General features: G+C 51.6%; 2 protein-coding genes across 2 annotated transcripts; both read right to left on the bottom strand.

Annotated features, from left to right (window-relative positions):
• Positions 1–5,628: 5,628 nt before the first annotated feature.
• On the bottom strand, positions 5,629–7,800 carry LOC125688906 (maestro heat-like repeat-containing protein family member 2B). Its single transcript, XM_048935526.1, has 7 exons — positions 7,645–7,800; positions 7,303–7,425; positions 6,915–6,994; positions 6,523–6,658; positions 6,314–6,406; positions 5,855–5,946; positions 5,629–5,779 (listed from the first exon to the last, which is right to left on the bottom strand). The coding sequence occupies exons 1-7, from the start codon at positions 7,798–7,800 to the stop codon at positions 5,629–5,631; spliced, it is 831 nt and encodes a 276-aa protein (XP_048791483.1).
• A 161-nt stretch (positions 7,801–7,961) lies between these two features.
• On the bottom strand, positions 7,962–9,047 carry LOC125688911 (maestro heat-like repeat-containing protein family member 1). The gene is made up of 3 exons (XM_048935531.1): positions 8,809–9,047; positions 8,445–8,534; positions 7,962–8,174 (listed from the first exon to the last, which is right to left on the bottom strand). Exons 1-3 carry the CDS (start codon positions 9,037–9,039, stop codon positions 8,145–8,147), a joined length of 351 nt encoding a protein of 116 aa, XP_048791488.1. The 5' UTR covers positions 9,040–9,047; the 3' UTR covers positions 7,962–8,144.
• Positions 9,048–14,389: the final 5,342 nt, after the last annotated feature.

The following is a 14,389-nucleotide window of genomic DNA, read 5'->3' as shown; positions in this document are numbered from 1 at the left end:
GGTAGTTCAGGTGCTGCTGAAGTTAAAAGTATAAAATAGATAAGTTGTTTCATGAATCTAAATCTTTTAAACAAAGCTTGTTTCTGCTTGTTCCCACCTAAGGATCAGGAGGACGTTAAGCTGATTGCACTGCTGATTGGTCATCACTGTAACTCTAAAGCTTTGCACAAAGCTGGCTGTTTGCTAACTTGCACATTTACTGATTTGAAGGTGTGTCCTTTCTTTCTTTATATGATATCCTGTCACCTAAATATAGTTGAGCATTTTGTTCTTCATTGTTCCAGCTGAGCCCTCACTCAGGCCTCATTTCTATTGCCACCCTGCAAAAGACTGGAGAAATTTCAGCAGCTCTGAAGAAGCAGCACAATGGCAAATGAAGTTTACACAAGGTAGAGGAAGTACAGACAACTCACATCTTGCACATGATGTGGTAACAATACTGCTTCCAGAAAAATGGTTCTAGGTCACCTTGCCTGAGTGGGGCATAGTACAAGATGGCCTCACAAGGTCCCTCCCAGCTTCAACTGTTCTGTGAAAAAAACACAGCTATTAATTTAGGCAGTACAGTGTGTGGCTCTGATCAACAAGGTGTTTGTCTGATATACGTAGAAATCACACAACCTGAGCCAAAATGTGCGCAGACGTGATCACCAGAGGTGGGCTAACTGAGGATAGTGCCCACCAAGCCACTCTCACTCTCCATCTTTAACAGGACAGGAGCCTGAAGGTCTGCAATATTAGGCAACATTTAGAGACATGAAGGGCATGGACAGATAAAAAAAAAAAAAGAAAAAGAAAAAAAGGAAACTAATGAATTAGAACTTTTAACCTAAGACATGAAATAAATAAGAAGAGATTCAAACATGCAAGCCTGAGGCTTTGGAGGAAGAACAAACAAGAAAATAAATAAACCGGTCCTTTCTGTAAAATGTCTTCCTTGGGCAGCAAGCATTACTTGTGTCTTCATACATGATTCCATATGAAAAGCACATCAATGAAAAGTGATTAATGAATAGCAGTAACCATTCAGTAAAAAAGGACAGCCAGTGAATGGAAGTGACTAACTAAAATTAAGTGGTGACATTTCAGCATACAGCAGCTTAAACTGCTGCTGGTCATTCACTGGACTTGACAGAAAGCACTAGCAAAGAAAGTATTACTTAAGGAGGTAAGGATCTGCCACCTGCCCTAAGAAACCAGGGGACAGCTCTAAATTACTACTTTAAGAAAAGAGTAGTTGCTGTTTGGTTGGCCTTCCTTTACTTTCCTCCTTTCAAAGTTCTGTCTTGTTACACTACATGATTTCTTGTTTCTAAGTAGTCTTCTGAAGGGCATCCTGGCTTGCATCAGAAATTGTTGCCAGCAGGAGCAGGGCAGTGATTGTGCCCCTGTACTCAGCTCTGGTGAGGCTGCACCTCCAGTACTGTGTCCAGTTTTGGGCCCGGCAAGAAAGACATTGAGGCCCTGGAGTGAGTTCAAAGAAGGGCAACAAAGCTGGTGAGGGGTCTGGAGCACAGGGCTTATGAGGAGCAGTTGAAGGAGCTGGGATTGTTCAGTCAGGAGGAGGCTCAGGGGAGACCTTACTGCTCTCTGTAACTACCTGAAGGGAGGGCTGGGGGTTGGCCTCTTCTCTCGTGTAACTGGTGATAGGACCAGAGGGAATGGCTTCAAGCTGTGCCAGGGGAGATTTGGGCTGGACGTTAGGAAATGCTATTTCTCTGAAAGAGTGGTCAGGCACTGGAATGGGCTGCCCAGGGAGGTGGTGGAGTCACCGACCAGTGCTATTCAATATATTCATCAGTGACTTGGATGAGGGAGCAGAGCGCGCTGTTAGCAAGCTTACTGATGACACAAAACTGGGAGGAGTGGCTGACACGCCTGAGTGCTGCCACACAGCGAGACCTGGACAGGCTGGAGAGTTGGGTGGGGAGAAACTGAATGAAATATAACAAGGGCAAGCGTAGAGACTTGTATCTGGGCAAGAACAACCCCAGGTACCAGTATAGATTGGAGACTGACCTGTTGGAGGGCAGCACAGGGGAAAGGGACCTGGCAGTCCTGGTGAACAGCAGGGTGACCACAAGCCAGCACTGTGCCCTTGTGGCCAAGAAGGCCAATGGCATCCTGGGGCATCCTAGAAGGGGCATGGTTAGTAGATGGAAGAGGTTCTCCTCCTCTTCTACTCTGCCCTGTTGAGACCGCATCTGGAGTATTGAGTCCAGTTCTGGGCCCCTCTGTTGAAGAAGGACAGGGAACTGCTTGAGAGAGCTTGAGAGTGTCCAGCGCAGAGCCACAAAGATGATGAAGGGACTGGAGCATCTCCCTTATGAGGAAAGGCTGAGGGACCTGGGTCTCCTTAGCTTGGAGGAGATTGAGAGGTAACCTCGTTAACGTTTATAAATATGTAAAGGGTGTGTGTCAGGAGGATGGAGCCAGAGTCTTCTCAGTGACATCCAGTGACAGGACAAGGGCAATGGGTACAAGCAGTAACATAGGAAGTTCCACATAAATATGAGAAAAAACTTCTTCATGGTGAGGGCAACAGAACACTGGAGCAGGCTGCCCAGAGAGGTTGTGGGGTCTCCTTCTCTGATGACACTCAAAATTTGCCTGGACACATTCCTCTATGACCTAATCCAGGTGTTCCTGCTAAGGTGAGGGGATTGCACTAGATGAGTTTTAGAGGTTCCTTCTGTATGGGAAGTGCTGAGTCACGGCCTGAACCTCTGATTGATCACCTGAGGCGAGCCATGAGTCAGCCAGAGGAGCACAGGTGAAGGCAATTCAGCTGTGCTGCCAGAAGGGGTGGAGCCAGTCTCCAACCCTCCTAGACCTATTGAAGAGCTGGCTACAAGGAGGGAAGGATCTCTTCTGGAGATCTGCTCTGCTAGAGTTTTGTAAGTGAGCCCAGGATGTGGGTAAGATTTCAATTCTCTTCTTGTTATCATTATCTGATTTACCAAACTCTATTGTTCTGTTTTGTAATTATAACATCTTAATATTGATTGATTATACATTTTCTGTGATTCTGTAAGTGGTATGGAGAAAAAAAAACAGCTGCTAAAATGAACACTTGATTTAAAAAAAACACTCTTCACATTTTAGAAAAGATTCTGGCATTTAGATAGTTTTTAATAAATAATACAATTTTCTTTAGCTCATTCTCTCCTCTCTCTGTTCACTTCTCTCCCCTCCTTGCCTTGCTTTTCTCCTCCTTGCCTTAAACACTGTTTTTCAACATAACCACCACCATGAGCTCTGCATTTTTGCCACTCAAGAACAACAGCCTGCATGTCATGCTCATAAAAATTGCACCATTAGAGGTGACCTGCTGCTGCTGTCACCACTGCTGAAACACACCACCCATGGCTTCACTATGCTCCCATCTACTGTTTTTGGTCTCCATAAACATTCAGCAAGCATCAATGAATGTCAGTGGGTGTCCTTTTCCTGCATGGAGGAACTCAGTGACACACTTCACATGCACTTCCACGTTGGATGCCAATTTGTCAGACTGTCCCACTGCTAACGCCTATCACACAGCAATAAAATGTAACAGAATATTTGTGGTAAGGTTCAACCTCTACTACCATACTGCCAACATCTGCCTCTGACATCTCAGGTCAACGTGACAAAATAGGAGGCATTACTTTTAGAGTAACCCTCATAGTTTCACTATGGTGTCTATTACTCCACCTAAGCCAGCAACATGGTTGATTCTTGATTAGACAGCTTTGATTCCAGATGGCTTTTATGTTCTTTAAAGCAGGTAGTCCAGCAAAAGAGAATTTATGACAGTGTACTTAGGTAGATATTATTGAATGCATTGCTTCATGCTTGCAAGGGGCAAACATTAGAGAGGCCAACGTGAAAAAAAAAAAAAGGTGATAGACGGATTTCTAGAGAACTTTACATATATTTATCAATGGATGTGTAAATGTGTTATTCCATCTCACACCTTTGAAAGGCTTACTGTAGCAAAGACTAGGATTAGAGTATTTTTTGTAGTTTGAGTACTCTAATTTGTACATACTAAGTCACACAGGCCATTAGACAGCACCTAACGTGCAGGATAAGGGAATTCAAGTTGGTAAATCAGCCATAATGGGAGCCCAACTCAGATGTCTGCATACTAATGCATGAAGCAAGGGGAACAAGCAAGAGGAGTTGCAGGCATGCATATACCTACAGGGCTATGATGTCATTAGCATCACTGAGACATGATGGGATGGCTCTCAGGAGTGGACTGTAGGAATAGACTCCTCAGGGAGTCTAGTGATCCTTGCCTTGCTTTTCCCCTCCTTGCCTCCAGCTCTATGGTTGAAGTGAAGACTCTCTTATTCTCCTCCATGTCTCCCTAGAAAAACGAGAGTCACAATTTCAGTAATTTTTACCTCAAACAGCCTTTGAGGGGGGGAAAAAAAAATGTTTCTTTCTCCCAGGATTTCTCTGGCATAGGCAAGCTACAGCTGTGACCGCAGCTTCAGCTAAAGCCGGAGTGCCAGTACCTGTCTGTGGGCCCAAGCAGCTGGAAGAAGTTGTCGATCGTGACCTCTGTGTGACAACTTGTGAGGATGAGCACCGCCTGGCACAGGAAGGGCATGGATGTGCTCTGCTGCACAGATGATGTGCAGCTGTGCAGGATGTAGAGGATTGGAGACACCTGAAAGAAGAAGGGGAGAAAGAATGACTTGCTGCATCTTTGACTCTGCAGGGAGTAGCCATGGACATTCAGTGCACGAGCAGTGCCTGCTCCCTTGATGTGCTGCCAAGGCGTAAGCCTAAATTTCATGCCAGCCACCCTGTCCATGCCCTGGCTCTGAGTTCAGGCTGTGCTTCTTCAGCACAAGAGGAAAGCAGCACAAGGCATAGCACAACAGCTAGCAAAAGTGCAAGACACGTGGAAGAATGTCTCTTACATCCCGACAGCTGTCCTTTCTGTACATCTGCAGAAAGGTGGTCATCCACTTCCCAGCAGCACGCACACGCACTCCTTTGGCTCTCCTGAAGGTCTCCTTGATGGCCATCATGAAATCAACGGTGCGTTCTAGAAGGAAGTTTCTGCACGTGATCTGCAGAGAAATGACAAGCAAGAGAGATCCTATCACTGCTCTGCGGCAGCTCTTCAAAACATAAAGCAGTCTTGAGGGCATTCTTAATTCAGCAGCTTGCCAGTCATTCATGCAGCAATCACAATGCTCCTGCTGTCTGTACCCTGCTGTTTATACAGAAGGCGGCTGAGCCTTCTCTCAGCTTCTCCACCCATGGTGTTTGCTTACATGCAAAGCCTACCTCCTAGCAGCCACAGTCAGACATGCACACAAAGACACACAGTCACACACAAACACACATGGAGTCAGCTCCTTGCACTGGTCACCTGAAGGCCAGGCATAGCTCAGAGCCTTCTGCTACTTGCTGAGAAAAGCAGTTTCAGGGTGACAGCTCATTCTGCTGTCATCAGTGCAGGGTTGTGCACCTCTCCCTCCTGTAAACAGGACCCAGCCCATGGGGCTCTGGTAGTGCTGCAGAGGAGGGCAGAGGGCTGGCGCACACCTGCTCTACTCACCTTGGATTTGGAGAAGGGAGCTGAGACAGGTGACAGCCAACTGGTGGGATGTGGGCATGGGGTCACATGTCAGAGGTGCCAGCAATCCCACCAAGGAGCCAAAGTGCTCCTAGGCATCTCCTCTCTGCAGGGCTGAGAGGCAGGAATAAAGCTGTAGGTGGCTCCAGGTTCTCCTGCCTGTGCCTTCCCCACACTGTGACACAGCATGCACAGCTGAATGGAGCTCGCTTTCCAGCTCAGGGGCACAGGGGAGGGAGCAGAGGGCATGTGGTGGGGCTCTTTACTCACTTGAAACTCTTCACAGTCAGCAGCTGGGAGCAGGTCTGCAGGGCCCTCTTACGCTCCCACACGTTGTCTGATGTCATTGATCTCTGCAGGACCTGTGGCAGAGCATCTGTCTCACTGAGGATGTCTTTTCTTTCCCTTCCTGCCACCCCTCTCCCTGTCCCTCCTTTCCTGACGCTTTCCCTCAGGGCCCCCCACCTCACTGAGCACCACCACTGCTGCTCCTGCTCTCTGCAGACACTCCTGCCTCCTAACCCAGGAGCTTTTCCTTGGCTGTGGCTTGCCCCAGGCATGGGCTCCTGCCTTTCCCCCTGCAGGGCTCATTTCCCTGCCCGTTTTTGACCTCACAGTGAGCTGTGTGTCAGCAGATTTCTCCCCCTCTGACTGTCCTCTCAGTCCCCAGATCTCTGTCCCCGCTGTTGACAGTTACCATGCTTTCTTCCTTACCCCGCACATACTCACATGGACTATGTTCTGGAAAAAGCCACGGGTGGGCTCTGTCTTGAGCAGAACTGCCATGAGCTGGCCCAAAGATTTCAATGATGTTTGCTGAAGCTGAAAGCAGAAGAGGGGATTGAGGTGTGGCATCATGGCTGCTGCCAGAGCATAGGTTGTGCGTGCTGAGATAGGGCTCTGACCAAGAGGTGGCCGAGAAAGTTATGATAGGTTACCTGCAGGCACTGAGCTGTTTGCTGTGGCTTTCTGATCTTCAGCATCATCTCCGCTGAAGGGTGCATCACAATGTTCTTGCAGCACAGAACCAATATTTCACGCATATCCTTGCTTTCTAAAGAGGGCTTCAGCTTGCTGACAGGAGGAAAAAAGGAGAAAGCAGTGAACTACTCCTGCTCTGAAGGGAAGGAGACTCCAGGTCTCTCTTCTCTTCCCTGCAAGGGAACAGAAGCACCAGGGCCTTTCTCCCTGCCCAGAATCTCAGCTTCTCTGGGCACAACAGCCCAGCTATCTCTCCTGTAGATGCAGCTCCTCACCCCCACCCCCTCCAGGCCTTTGGCAGCTATCCAAAATGGGGACCACCATCCTGCCTTGCAACCCCAGACCTCACCTCAACTGCTCCAGGGCCAGAACCACCTTGAGGGGCACTGGGGAGACAGGGATTCCTGAGCAGTACTTCTTCAGCAAGTCCTGCAAGTCCCAGAGGGACAGTGTCAAAGTGGGCAAGAGGCACACAAGAGCTTTTCTGTCCAGCCCAGAGACAGACACAACTGCCACACACCAGCCCCATCACTCCCACATTTCCCACGGTGGCACTGCAGGATGCAGCATCTCCACAGCTGCTGGACCTAGCCTGCTGCCCAGCTGCTGCCTGCCAGCACCCAACGTCCCCACCAGCTGGAGACGTGGCTGAAAGAGACCTTTATGCCTCCAGATAAGCAAGCCCTGTGGCACAGCTCGGAACTCTACTGCAGACAGCCCTGTCTCTAGGCACTCACCATCAGGATCTCCAGAAGCTTGCCCTTCAAGGAAGGGTTAAAGCAAGCAGAGTCATCCACAGCTTGCAAGGCTGAACTGAAGTTGGTGATGCTCTGCACCAGCGCAAGGTTGTTCTGCAAGTCCTGAGGCCCAAGAGAGAAGAACATTCTTTGAATTGCGGGAAGGGCCGAGGGCTGCAAGGGGGACACATGTGGGCAATGCTAAGGGAAAGCTTGGATCTTCATCTGGGCACAGACAATCTCCTAAGGGACCTTTGAAAAGAGAAGGCCCATCTCAGCATCCCCCCATTTGGAGGGGCTGCATCGGGTGCTCAGACACCCTGGCACGCTTCAAGTTCTCACCCGGCAGCTGCAGCTGTAGAGCATCAGGATGTTGCCCATGATGTCTCCCTCCAGGTGGACAAGCAGCTGTTCCTTGGAGGCACGCAGTGCCAAGCTGCCATGAGCGAGCATGAGAGCACTGCGTGTGGCATGAGCTCTCGTGCTGTCCAGCTGCATCTGTGTGGGGAGAAATGCCTTGAGACACTTGCTCCACGGCCCCCAGTGCCCCGCGATGCACCTGTGCTCCCAAGGCAGGAGCTGCTGTGAAAATAAGGCGGAAGAATGCCAAGATAGAAACCTGTAACACTTTACCTTCTTGCGCCTGGAAATCACAGAATCACAGAATCACAGAATTGTAGGGGTTGGAAGGGACCTCCTGAGATCATCGAGTCCAACCCCCCTGCCAAAGCAGGTTCCCTACAGCAGGTCGCACAAGTAGGCATCCAGGCAGGTCTTGAACATCTCCAGAGAAGGAGACTCCACCACCTCCCTGGGCAGCCTGTTCCAGTGCTCCGTCACCCTCACTCCTCGCATTCCGGCCTTTGCACAGCCTGGATGCAAACACAGTGAGTGTGTCCAGGACTGGGTGGAAGTTGCCCTCAGCAGCATGGCTGAGAAGAGAGATTATTCCCTGCACAAAAGAGCAGTTGGCGCAGGCCTGAACCTATTGGTGCAGCCAACCACAGTGACCAGCCGGTCCTTGCCTGAGGGAAATGGCAGCAGTGAGGAGATCAAAAGGCCTGGAGCAGGGCCAGGAGAAGCCCTCTGCCCCAGGGATGGAGCAGGGATGCTCACAGAAGCTGGAGGAGAGGAGAGTTCACCTGGGCCTCCGATGGCTCCTGCTTCTCTTGGACATGGAGGACTCCCTTACAAGCTCCCAGTGCTGTCCCCAGAGCCTTGTACAGGAAAGCCTGATGGGAAGGGAAGGAAGAAGCTGAAATGTGGCAGCAGCCTGACCTGCTGGGAGAGGGCCAGGTGGGAAGGACCCACTTCCTGGGAGTCACTGAGAGCAGCTGCAGGGCTGAGCTTTAGCAGCCTCTGGGCAGACTGCAGGAAAAGGCCCTCTGGGGGGCACAGACCAGGGAAGCAGCATGAGCAGCCCGCGTGGGCAGAGCACCAGCCGCAGCTCCAGCCCCAGTAGGGCACCTGCAGCTGAACTGCTGGGTAGAGCCAGGGGGAACCCACCTTTTCTCCAGAGCTGCTGGGAGAACTGCTCAGCCACCGGCTCAGCTTGCAGCTCAGGGCCTCGATCCAGGCCTCATCATTGATGGTGTCCAGCGACGCCCTCAGGAACTGTTGGAGAACAGGAGAAGCCAAAGTTCCCTTGCCCTCTGCCTCTTCCCTCGCTCCCAGGTTGCTGCAGACTTTTGGGGAGAGTGTCTGCAAGAACAATCTCTCTCCCAGCTGCCCCAGCATTCCCTCCATTAAAGCCGCCTGCCTCTCTCCTCCTAAGCCCCCCCGGGCTTGGGACAGAGAGGAACAGGCAGCGCCACAGAGGCATGCAGCTGCTCCACTGCAGCATTTGAGAGGCTGTTCCTGTCCCGCAGTGGCTCATATGGGAGCAGGGCTCCTTGAGGCAGGCAAGCACTTCTCTGCACCGCGCCTCCCAGCACTGCTGTACCTTTAGCAGACGGCACTCCCACTCTGCAGGGTCCAGGAAGCTCTCATCTTTCCCTGCACAGCAATAGGAAGCAAAAGACCTTTACTTGGGGTCAGGTCACAAACAAAGAGCTGCTGCAAACTTGGCTTGGCCAGGGCACTCGACGCTGCCAAGCTGGGACCCACACTCCCTCCACAGTGTCCCTGTCCTCAAACACTGTCCCCACAGGAACGCAGAACAAACTGCTCAGACTGCTGTCTGAGGGGACATGAAGGGCCCATCCGTGTTCTGGAACGGGCAGATCCCTGGGGGCAAAGGTACCTGGGCCTCAGTGCTGTCTCCCTGGAATGGGAACAGCAGCAGAGCAAGCACCGGGCTGCAGGAAATGCTTCCCCTCTGCCATGCTATAGAGCTGCATTTTCACTCCCCCCTCCTTCCCTGCCTTGGCCTCTCCCTCCCCACCAGCGCTTTTTACCTTGGAGACACTGCAGCAGCAGGGGGATCTCAGCAGCCCACATGGCCCCCACAGCTCTGTGGAACCTCTTGTGGAGGTTTCCAGATCTGCTATCTGCTGTCCTGTCAGGTCCTCTCTCTCAGCCAGGGCTTGGACACAATGGGAGACTGGAATAGCATGCCCATGTACTGGGCTGGCACCACAAACTGCAACAGCCGCGGCCACAGGAGCTGTAGGGAATGAGGCAGTTGATCATGTCAGCATTCCTGCCTCTGCTCAAAGATGAAGAGGACTCAGTGAGTTTCCCTGAGTCTTGTGTGCTTCAGAGCACGTTGGAGGAGAGAACTGGGGTGTTGGAATGGGATGAGGAACACGTGATGTGAAGGCAAGGAGCATCAGGAGGGTCTCTCACAGAGACATCCAGTGACTCCAGGATGCCCATGCACAGCTCCTGGAAGCTCTTTCTTCCTTGGCTTCCTGGGCAGAAAGGTCTCCAGCTGCCTGCACAACAGTGGTGTTGAAACACCGGTTACTCTCAGTTCTCAGGAGCCTCTCAGGAGGCTCAGGTGTGGCCCCACTGGAGCTTCTGTGCCAGCCTCTGACAGCACGGGGTCTTCCAAAAGAAGGTGCTGCCTACTGTCCTTACCCTTCTTCCTGTGGCGTGGCTGAACTCACTGAAGATGTGCCCCACCAGATCCCAAGCTGAGCAGCTCCGGGCGTTAGTGCTGAGCAGATCCTTGATGAAATACAGAACAGCCCTCCTCACCTAGTCAGTAGGAGCATCACCACCCCAAAAGCACTTTCTTTTCCCAAAAGAGCTCGCCTGGGTCCTAGAGTCATTGCACACACGCTGCACAGCCTCTGCAACCTGGGGCAGCATCTCTGTCATCACAGGCTCTGCAAGAGGTGCACAGAAACATGCGTGGAGGCACAACCCAGATGGCAAAGGGATCCCTGGAAATACCAACCCGTGGTACTTACCATCAGACCAAACCAGAGCACTGAGCAGACCCAGGGCTGCCACACGTCCAGCCTCTCACTCATCGCCCAGCTGTGACTGCAGAAACAGGAGCGTTTCCTCTGGGCAGATTCGGGCTGCAGGAAGGAAATTCTGCATCGCCAAAACTCCTCTCCTTACCCTGCAGCAGCATGCAGCGGGTCAGCTCTCTGCTATCAGCCTCGCTGTGCTGCTTGGTGTCATCAGAGAGCTATGGGAACAAGGTCCATTTGAGAAAATCACATCAGAACTGAGGATGGAAAAGACACTGTGCTGCCAGCTCTCATCTCCCTTGGCACTCTCGGGAAGAGGACACACACACAAAACCCAGCCTGCCCCACAGCATCCCTAGGGGCACACGCATGGCTCTGGTGCAGCCTTGGGCAAGCAAGAGCTAAGGCTGAGCAGCCATCAGAGGCTCGGAGCTTTACAGTCCTCCTGAGATTTAGCCAAGAGAGAAACAGCTGTAGGTGCAAGGATAGGCTCCCCTTACCTGGTAGAACACGGCAGTGGTGATGTCCAGAAACTTGTCCTTTGGGATGATGGACTCAACTCCCTCTAAGGCCTCCAGGAAGATAGTGAGGCTCTGCAAGAGATCAGGAGAGCCACATCTAGCCACCTGGGAGCGGAAAACTGTTTCCCAGTGGTTTGTCTGCTGGGAGAAGCTCCTGCACAGGTGTTCTTGTTTGTGCCCCCTTCCAGCAGCACCGAGAGAGTCTCTATGCTCTCAACTGAGCCATGCTTGGGCATTGTTTACAGGCATTTCCCACCCAGCAGCCCTCTTCTCCCCCACCAGATGCAACTGGATGTGGTCCTCCCAGTTGTTAGCACAGAGCTCCTCAGGCACTCAGAGCCCCACGGTGGTGCTGGTGAAGCCTCCCATCCCCAGGAGATGAGCCAGTGACTCTTGGCTCCCTCATGGCTTCTGTCCACATGTTTCCTTCCTTACTGAAGAACTCAGGAAGCCTCAGACCTCCCTTGAACACCTGTTCCTTCTTTCTCCAACTGCTCTCTGCCTCCTCCCACATCCCCCTGATCCCTCATGGCACTTGTACGGGCTCCACACTGAGCCCTGTGCAACATCTCACCTTCGCCATGATGGTGTCTTGGACATCCTGACATGGGTGCACGAGCCAGAGGAGCTGCTCCCAGACGTGCTCTCGGTGCAGCTCCTCTTGCAGGAGGACAGCCATCATGGCAGTCACAGCCTCGAGGACTGCCTGTTTGTCCTGGAGATGGATGGCAGTGGCCCGGCATCAAAGACTGAAGGTCTGCCCTTCCTACAGAGAGGGCTTTCTCTTCCCCTTCCTCTTCCCCCTCCCCTTCCCCTTCCCCATAGCCCCATGTCCAGAAGGAGATAGGCTCGCTCTCTGTGGGCAGGCAGGTTTTCCCCACACCCTCATCCCCACTCTCCCCGCCACAATATTGTGACATGCAGCTCTGGAGCTCGGCCATCACCAAGCTGAAGTGCATCCGAGCCAGAGCCACCAGGACATTGCTGGCAGCCATCCTCCCGTTGCCTGTAACGCCCTGAAAAAGAATCTCTGGTGACACGCGGTCCAGGAGACTGCCTGAGGCCCTTGGAAGGGCTAAGCCACCGCCGTCTGCCAGCACAATACCAGCATGGGCAGGCTGCTCCCTTTGCCTTCGGGAGTGACCCCTCAGCTGGGCTGCTGTCAGGTCCTGAGACACCTCTCCCAGCAGCCGGTTCACCACTCCGCACGGCGGGCGGCTGCTGTCTTCGCACAGGGTGCTCTCCAGCTCACGGTACGCCTGCGCTTGGTCACTCTGGGGACAAGGATCAGTCATGCTCGCTTTGCCCTCTACCACCCGTCGCTACGGGATGTGCTGCCGGGGCCTGGCACCCACGGGACCGTGGCGTTGGGCCCGGGCAAGGACTGGCTGGATGTCCCCAGCTCACCTCCTGGTCTTGCAGGCACTGCAGCAGCAAAGTCACAGTGCAGGCAGGGACAGGGCTTGACACCCTGCCTCTCTCCCTGCACCGCGTACATCTGGGCACGCAGCCCACACAAGCGAAGAGACCTGGAAGGAAAGAGCAGAGCAGCTGTTGCTGGTGTTGCTTGGAGTCGGGGCTGAGCAGCTGGCCTCCAGCCCCACAGTGCAGGGTGAGCTCTGCTGGCACATGTGTACTTGATGGGGAGAGGAGAGAGAGCTTTCCCCTTGCTGGGGTTCTGGGGAAGCCACCATGGGCAGCTGCACTCATCAGAGCAACAACAGAGCTGCTGGCAAGTCCTAAACAGACGCTGGAGGCACACATGGACATCTCTGGTGTCCAGGGAGGTGGAGGGACCTCACCTCGAAGGGCTCTCAGCCACTCCATCGCAGCAAGATATCTCCAGACAGACACAACGCTCTCTCTGGCTCCACATCCTGCGGGTCCCACAAGCGGACTGGGCCACTGCTCAAAGCGCTGCCACAAGGGACAGGCACTGTGACATGTCACCGCGGAGTGTCACCTCACAGAGAATGACGGGTCCTGGGGACCAGACAGCAGTCCATGGATTCTGTGCTGCAGAACACTGTGGCAAGCCTTCCGTATCACGATGGGGTTCTCACCTGCCGCCGTTCCCCTCTGGCATTACCATGCAGTTCTGTTTGGATCACAAAAAAAGCTGTGGGGCTGGGAGAATTAGAGAATAGGTTTCAAGACTGCCAAAAATTCATCAACTTTTTTGTTTCTTTGCAACTCCATTTTTCACTGACACAAATACATTACTGGTCCATTCTTGAATGGAACATGCAGAGCTGTTGAAGTCTGATCTCTATATTAAACAATAAAAATTAGAAAAAAAATGAAAGTAAGTTTTGTTACTTATTATATGATGCATTTTCTGAGGGCTGCTCTGAAATTCTGGGTCAAGATCTAGCATAGGGCTCACAGATGTAAAACTTAGAATAGAAAACATGGTTTGTGAGTTTTCTTAGTCTTGTAGTACAAGAGGAGGGAGACTATGAAGTTGAAAACTAGTCTATTTGGAGCCAAGTGTTATCTTCTCATCAAAGAACACGATAGACTGCAAGACTGGATGTTACTGAGGTCACACAGTGAGGGTCTCATAGAAAGTGCAATGTCCTCCTGTCCTCAATTACTATTTCTGGATATTGATGCAATTCATTTAAAAAGTACTGAAAAACGGGCTGAAACACAAGGTTTAAACAAGGTAGGACGAATTCTCCATCACCCCAATTCTGTTGAAAATATGTTGGGGTTCAGGGTTTTTTTGTTTGATTTTTTCTCAGAAGCATGGGGAATCAGCAAGTTAGATGTGCACAATTGGGCTAAATGAACATAATGCAGTATGGCACGTTACATGCTCCAATGAGCTCAGCATTTTCTTCTAAATAAAACTAGGTTTAGCCCACAGAGAGAGCACATCAGTGATCAAACTATACTTGCCTCGAGGAAAAACAGGAGGAAGAATATCTAAGGTTTAATTCTATAAAACGAAGTTTCAAAGAGACTACTGAAGTGCACATAATTGCTCCAAACTCTTTCTTTCTGAAAGGTCAGTTCTTAGTTCCCTTCAGGAGAGTGTAAGAAATACAAGTTACACAACTCGTGAGAAAGTCCTCTATTTCTGTAGGAGGTCAGTTCTAGACAACGTAGGCTGTTGGGAATTTCATACATGCAGAGACCCATTTCAGGTGTTACTGTACAACTGATAGGGCTCAAAACCTTGTTCCCAAGTGCAAC

The sequence above is a fragment of the Lagopus muta genome, chromosome 1 (assembly GCF_023343835.1).
Source record: "Lagopus muta isolate bLagMut1 chromosome 1, bLagMut1 primary, whole genome shotgun sequence".
In the NCBI taxonomy this organism is placed as follows: Eukaryota; Metazoa; Chordata; class Aves; order Galliformes; family Phasianidae; genus Lagopus; species Lagopus muta.
This window is presented reverse-complemented; position numbering and strand designations above follow the sequence as displayed.